Source organism: Pan paniscus, chromosome 10, assembly GCF_029289425.2.
Source record: "Pan paniscus chromosome 10, NHGRI_mPanPan1-v2.0_pri, whole genome shotgun sequence".
Taxonomy (NCBI): Eukaryota; Metazoa; Chordata; class Mammalia; order Primates; family Hominidae; genus Pan; species Pan paniscus.
Window position 1 is genome coordinate 28,045,758 of NC_073259.2, and position 7,915 is coordinate 28,053,672.

At 39.8% G+C, this 7,915-nt stretch overlaps 1 protein-coding gene across 1 annotated transcript in view; it reads right to left on the reverse strand.

Annotated features, from left to right (window-relative positions):
* The window catches only part of HELB (DNA helicase B), a 44,907-nt gene extending 37,397 nt beyond the window's left edge, over positions 1–7,510 (reverse strand). Inside the window, exons 1-3 of the mRNA XM_008978432.4 lie at positions 6,680–7,510; positions 4,324–4,743; positions 2,957–3,126 (exon numbers count right to left, since the gene is read on the reverse strand). Coding sequence (XP_008976680.1) covers positions 2,957–3,126; positions 4,324–4,743; positions 6,680–6,866 — 777 coding nt within the window. The 5' untranslated portion in view covers positions 6,867–7,510. The remainder of the gene's footprint in view (positions 1–2,956; positions 3,127–4,323; positions 4,744–6,679) is intronic.
* Positions 7,511–7,915: the final 405 nt, after the last annotated feature.

Below are 7,915 nucleotides of genomic sequence, written 5' to 3' on the forward strand. Positions count from 1 at the left end.
ATAAGGCTTATCACAAAAATTATGAATCCTTTCCTTATCCCTTCTCATGCCTTCTAAAGGCAACATCTCCAACACTTTAGTTATTTCTTCCAGAACTTACTTCCATATTTCTAAGTACTATAGATATTTTTCCTTGATTTTTAAAAGATTTTAGATATTTATTATTAACTCCTTACTATGGAAAGTCTATCTCTATGGAAGGTCACTCTATTTTATACCATTACCTCCACAGGTGTTTCTTTGGTTTCTATATTTGAAAAATGTTGTAGTATACATTTTGTTCAATTTTGGTTAAATAGGTATTTATTATGCTTATGCAAATAGGATTCACAGCTGAGTGACAGGATGTACTCTGTTACATTAAGTTTTCTGTTGAACTCGGTGTGTATCATGAAGTTAACATCTGCCTCATTTTCTTGACTTGTTTAGTTTTCTATGTGTCTATCAACCATTCTGCCTAAACTCTACAGAAGAGATACAGAACTCCCTTCACTATAATCTACTGAGCACGTCATCTATCGGCTCCATTTTTTCTTAATGGAGACATCACTCCTGAGCCCTCCATACCTTTTATGGGCTGAACTGTGTCCCCCCAAAATTCATATGTTGATGTCCTAACCCCCAATATCCTCAGAATGTGACTATATTTGGAGACAGGGTTTTAAAGAGGTAATTAAGGTTAAATGGGACTATTCACCTCATTGATGAGGTCCTCGAGATGGGCCCTACTCTAATATGACTGGTATTCTTATAAGAAGAAGAGATTAGGACATAGACTGGCAAAGAAGGAAGGCCATGTGAAGAAATAATAAGAGATAATGACCATCTACAAGCCAAGGAGAGAAGCCTTGGAAGAAATCAACCCTGTCCACACCTTGATCTCAGACTTGTAGCCTCCAGAATTGTAAGACAAAACATTTCTGTTGTTTAAGCCAACCAGTCAGCAGTACTTGTTCTGGCAGCCCCAGCAAACTAATACAATACTTGGACAGTGGTTTACATGCTGAACGGTGAGACCTCAGGCCTCCTTTTCTCATGAGTCCCAGAATGCTGCATCCAGGCTTAAAATCTCCACGTATGATTCTTCTCTGAGAAGAGTGACTGGACAGGAGAAAACACTTCCAGATCCTGACATGGCGGGAGGGAGGGGACTGTTCCCTAATGAAAAACCTGAGTCACCACCAGATAATCTCTGCCTTATCCCCACCTGGTATCCCCAAGCCTGGATGCTCTCAGTTGAATGGCATCAGGCAAGAGAAACCTCTATCCTCTTGCTAGGGCGGGAAGCAGTAATCACTTAATGCCCACAATGGGGAGAGAATCTAGGACTTCAACAGCTCCTTAAACAGGGGTTCACTTAATCCAGAAGGCAGAAAATACAGTAGCTGATATGTAATGCTTTAATTTTTTTTTTTTTTTTTTTTTAGAGGAGGTAGAAGACCAGGTGTGTTAGCTCATGCCTGTAATCCCAGCACTCTGGGAGGCCAAGGTGGGCAGATCACTTGAGGACAGGAGTTCAAGACCAGCCTGGCCAACATGGTGAAACCCTGTCCCTACTAAAAATACAAAATTATCTGGGTGTGGTGGCACACGCCTGTAATCCCAGCTATTCAGGAGCTGAGGCAGGAGAATCGCTTGAACCCGGGAGGTGGAGACTGCAGTGAGCAGAGATCACACCATTGCACTCCAGCCTGGGTGGGAAAAAAAAAAAAGAAAAGAAAAGGGGAGGTAGAGAGAAAGGGATAGTGGCAGGGAAGGAAGAAGGCTGGCCCTAGGATCTTGATAGACATAGCCTCAAACTCACTTGACCACAAAGAAAAACGCAAGGTCTGTGCTTCACCAGGAAGATGGTGAGCCTAGCAAGAGTGAGAGTAAGGGCCTGATCGCATCTCCATTCTACACTGGTAAGGTCTCAATAAATGTTTACTCAATTATATTAGCCTAACACAATGTGTATTGTTAATAATAAAATGTTATATAATTTATTCTTGAAATGTGAACAGGCTCTAAAGACCTCTAAAAGAGCTAAAAAACGATCTTCCCTTCTTAATATCTCTATAAAGAACATTGGATTTTACAGGGTTTTTTTAAACAAAAAGGTAAACTATTATTACCTGCCTTTTACATGTAATTGCTCTTCCACTCTTCTCCACTGAATAAATATATATAATAATCTCATGTTCCAGAATCTCATCTTTAAAAGCATACTGAATTCATAGACATTTTATGTAAGGGAAAAATTCCTTATTCCAGTATTTCTCAAACTCAGCATCTGCAAACATTTTTGAGGTTCCAAGAATTTTCTCAGAGTTTCTCAATTGTATTTTTCTTTGCAAAACCACCTTATAAGCAAGAACTACCAAGATTAAGTACCACATTTGGTTTCCAATACCACTGGAGCCTCAGTGTGCCCCTTTACTGCTCATAGTCTCTAATAATAAGAACAGAAGCGGATTCATTTGTAAATGATGTTAGTGTACAAAATAAAAATCAAATGACACCATGATATACCACATGAATAATGAAAATTGTCAATAGTTCAAACTGGAAGTGGGAAATTGAGTTGCACAGCAGAATGGACTTGCCAAATTTGTAAGAGCTGTTGACCTCAATAAGATCTATATTCAAGTTGCAAATGACAATTTAGTTACAGGACATTTGTCACATTAAATTACATAACTAAATTAATACCCATAAATTGAATGTCATCAATTTTTTTCATTTACAAATTTATGCAACTTTACAAGTTGCATAACAACTTATAAAATGTTCTTATGCTATAGCTTCTTATGCTATAGCCATAAGAAGTTTATGTACAGTTGCAACATTTGAATAAAAATAAATCAATACTGGGGTCCACACAAATTTTTTTCCTTTGAAAGAGAAAGGAAAATTGCCAAATCTGAAACCATGCCTTACACAAGATTACTATATGCTGAGCAAATGTTTTACTTACTTTACTAAATCCAAGTTTCCACGGATGTGTACCTAAAATCTCTTCTATCTCTTTCAACATCTCTTTAGAACCTGACCCTATGATCCATTTAAAGTGTCGAGGCAGAAGAACTGGAAGGAATTCCATTATCTTCGGAAACTGCAAAGCTGTCATTACATTTCTAAATGGAACTACAAGATATCAGAAAGGAACAAAGTAAAACATAAATGAACCCAAAGAATGACTGATTTGAAGTACTTTCTCATTTTGCACAACCGATTCAAGAAACTCAAGTCAAAAACAGATTAGTACACTTGCTTTAACCAGTAAGAAAATTTTGATCATATTATGACAATTGCTTTTGTACTGAGATGGTTTTCATTGTGTTTAACACCAAAATTTATGTTCTTTAAATGCTTAAATAATGATTTCTTAGCCTTTTGTTTCCTACTGTCTGCACTATAACAGAATAAAAATTCTGACTCAATTATATAAAGATAAATTTAAAGCTAAGGATATAAAATAATTTACATAGTAACCTTCATAATCATTTTCTATAATCATAATCTTTTGTCATTGAAATCATTCATTGATGTACCATCAAATTTATTTGATACAATTAGGAAATGAAATATTCCATATATATGAATATCCAGATAACAAATCATATTAAAAATTACTTGAAACCATTTTGGACTGAAGTATTTCCTAAATGTATTATTCACATCCTTGTCGTTCTTCTCTACCTCTTTAAACAGAATCATTTACAACTGATTTTTTTTTTTTTTTAACTGAGACAGTGTCTCACTCTGTCACCTAGGCTGGAGTACAGTGGTGCAATCATGGCTCACTGCAGCCTCCATTTCCTAGGCTCAAGTGATCCTCCTGCCTCAGCCTCCCAAGTAGCTGGGACTACAGGTATATATCACCACACCTGGCTAATTTTTTAAAAATTTTTTGTAGAGACAAGGTCTCACTACATTGCTCAGGCTAGTCTCGATCTCCTGTGCTCAAGTGATCCTCCTGCCTCAGTCTCCCAAAGTGGGATTACAGACGTGAGCAGCTACCACACCTGGCCAGCAACTGAATTTTTTTTTTATTAATGATTCAAGGTAATCGCTGTGAGTACAAAAATTAGAAAGAGAGATTAAAATCACAATTTTAGAGGTGGAAAGGAACTGGAAGATTTTAAAGATCAGCTCATATAATCCCTTCATGCTACAGATGAGAAACCTGAAATGTCAATGGCATACTCCAAAAGCAACATAAACACATTTTTCACCAAATGGATTTTTAAAAAGAATACTATGCTAGTGGTAACATTTTAAACACTGTAGTTATTAAGTATGTCAATTACACTGAAACTTGATGATAAAAATCACACTTACTTGTGTTTTCCAGAGGAAGACTCATCTCATTGTCTGGGAACAACTCTTCCTGACCATTCTGTGTAGGCTGCTTTTGATCTTTCCTTCCAGTTTCCTTGTGGAAAGTTCTTAGTGTTTCCCTAAGATTTTCAAAGTTTAGGTTTTTGTAGTTTGATACCTCCTTTACCCATGTTAAAAATTTATTAACATCATCACTGGAGACCTCACACTCTTTAAGAAAGAGAGCACAGATATGTTTTTGATTTGGTGGTGACATATCAGACTGCAAAAAGTAAGACGGAAATCCTTGAACTTGATATTGATAGCTCCTTGATCCCACCACAGGCTTTACTTGTACCTTCACTCTCCACCAAGCACCTGTTATCGGAAAACGTCCAAACACTTTACATGTCTCTTGCGTGTTTTCATCACAAATTGAAACTAAAAAAAACAAACAAAAACCCACTAAAGTTAACTCTGGAGATTATTTAGAAACCGTTTCCTCAAAGTTTTATCAAACTTACCACTATCTTTAATCTCCCTACAGCACTCTCTAAAGATGTCTGGTAGGGTGCCTGTAACACTGCATTCTGCCTACCTCTTTTTCTGTCTCCCTCCACTACACTGTAAATACTAAAACAGGACACTGTTTCGTTTGTCTTTGTATTCCAAAACGCAACCACAGTACACAGCAGGTGTCTGCTGTTCCTCTTCTAAAATCAGTCCCCTCTCTGCTACTCTTGACTTCAGCCAATACTGGCCTTCATGCAGTTTCTTTAAAATGCCATGGCCCTTCACTCAAGTTATTCCATCTGCCTTAACTGATCTCCCCTTTACTGTTTACTACATTTACTACAGACCTCAGCTTAACTATCACTTACTTAGAAAAGTCTTCCCTGAATCTCATGTATAAAACCTCTCAAAGCACTATTTAGCATTCCTTCTAAGCATTTAGTAACATTATAGTTACTTCTGTGATTAAAGAATGTTTGTTTAATACACTAGAGGGTAAGCTTCATTAAGACTGCAACCTTGTTATTTTATTTCTCTAGGTTTTCCCAGCACCAAACATGCTAGCCAGTTGATGATACTTTAGAATGACGACTAAGCCCTCCACAAATACTTGAAACTTTTCTGCCTAAATCTGCGCTGTCCACCCACGTGGCTATTTAAATTAAAATGTAATAAAATTTAAAATTTCTCTCCTCAGTTACACTAGCTGGATTTCAAGTTCTAAACAGCTACATATGGCTAGTGGCTATTATACCAGACAGTGCAGATATAAAACACTGCCATCATCATGGAAAGTTCTACTGAACAGCACCGGTCGGCACATTAAAATATTTTAAGTCTCAGTCACAAAGTATACATAACAGGTATAACTTATAGCACAGGAAACTACCTCATAGCACAGGAAACTACTTATACAAGGTTTACCCGAACCACAAGGTTACTAACACCAGTTAACAGTCATCTGTGCACTGAGGTGTTCCTTGTGTTTCGCTTTTCTTTTTCTTTTCTTTCCTTTTTGTTTTTTGAGATGGAGTTTCGTTCTTGTTGCCCAGGCCGGAGTGCAATGGTGTGATCTCAGCTCACTGCAACCCCCACCTCCTGGGTTCAAGCAATTCTCCTGCCTCAGCCTCCCAAGTAGCTAGGATTACAGGTGTGCGACATCACGCCCGGCTAATTTTGTAGTTTTGTTGTTGTTGTTGTTGTTGTTTTACTAGAGACAGGTTTCACCATGTTGGTCAGGCTGGTCTCGAACTCCTGACCTCACGTGATCCACCTGCCTCGGCCTCCCAAAGTGCGTGAGCCACCGCGCCCGGACTGTTTTGTTTTTCCAAGAAGCTGAGGAAGAACCACGTATTTGACTCCAGGCAATATAGGACAGTAATTACAAGTTCTCATTCTATAGAACTTGAGGATAAGTGGTCAGAAGGAAAAATAAAAGTTCCGATTCTGGGTGGAAATAGAGACTCAACATCCACTGTTTCCTTAAGCGTAAAACTACCTTACATTAAAGGTACATTAAATTAAAGGACGACCATTAAAATGAGAATAATTTTTTTTTTTAAAAAAAGGGCAACCCGCTCCGGTCCCCTTCCACACTGTAGAAGCTTTGTTCTTTCGCTCTTTGCAATATATCTTGCTGCTGCTCAAAAAAAAAAAAAACAAAAAAAAAACACATAGTATGTGTCCAGTTAAAGTCACTGCTATTATTATAGTCATAATTTTACCCTTAGTAGGATGAAGCAGCTAGACCACTGATAAGCTAAATCTGTTAGCACGACTGGGTGCCTTGCTCAGGGCAAAGCCAGAACGGGAAGCGCTACTTTGGACCCTCCAACCCCATCCCCCGGGCAGACGCCTTCCTCACCGCGGAGGCACCCGGGGAGGCTGCCAGCCTTTACGCCCCCACTGCAGAGCTCCTCGGCGTCGATGAACACGGACTCTTCATCCTCCTCCACGTCGTCGTTTAGGTAGTCGTCGTCCTCCTCCACCAGATCCCTGGGTGGGAGCAGAGGTCCCTGAAGTTGGCGCAGGTACGGACTCGACCTGGCCATGCTTCTCCTGAACTCAACCCAAACAACTCGGGAAAACCCTGGCTAACTGCATGGTCATGATCAGCCAATCAGTTCTACGACTGTAAGGCCATCAACTTCCGGGAACGGCCTGGCGGCCGCCAGCGTACATAAAACCTGGGAGGCAGCGAAGCCCCGCCCCAAGTTTCCAGGAATTGCCGAGGGGAGGGCATGTGGAAGGGGCGGGGCAAGGCGGGGTAGGGGCGGGGAAGGGAGAGCGAGGGGCTGGGAGATGGGCGGGGCTTCCGCTCCTTTTGGAGCCTGGTGCTGGGCGGTGATTATCAGGAAGGTGCTGGGACGAAATCAGCGCTGGGGAGTGACAGGCGTGGCACCTGCAGAACCGCCAGTGCACGGCATCTCCTGCGGAGAGAGAACGGGGAGAAAGTCCACTTCTGCTGAGCTTGAAGAACCTGGAAAAGCAACCCCCACCCCAACCTTCCCAAAACGAAAGTATAGCAGATGCCCTTCTGGAATCGGATCTAGGGCAGGGACCTAGAATTCTGTCTTTTTAATGTACATTCCGGGCTGTCCATTTTGATGCTCAGCTAGGTTTGGACACCACTGGATTAGATAACATTCAAAGTTATTTTTATCCTTTCCTCTGTGAGTACACCCTGGTCTCCCAAACTTACTTAAGCTGGGCTGCTACCTGCTGACAGTGGGGCAAAAGTGCCTCTTTGCAGCCCAGAGTATAGACAGGAATAGGGGAAGGGAAATAGAAGAGAAAGGAACGTGGTTTTAAAAACTATTATGGGGCTATGATTCTCTTACTTGATGAGGATGGTACTTGAAAGTCTTGGTACTATTTAAGAAATACCATAAATATATTACTACATTACTGTATTGATACTGTTTATTTTGGGATTATTCTCTTAATAATATTCCTGAAATAACTAAACACACACTATTTACTAAATCCAAAAGCACCTGATGCTATATTTAAATATATATAAACGACAACCAGCACCAAATATTTAAGAAAAATGTATAGGAGAAAATATAAAAATTGATTTCTTTTCCTTTGGGTACCA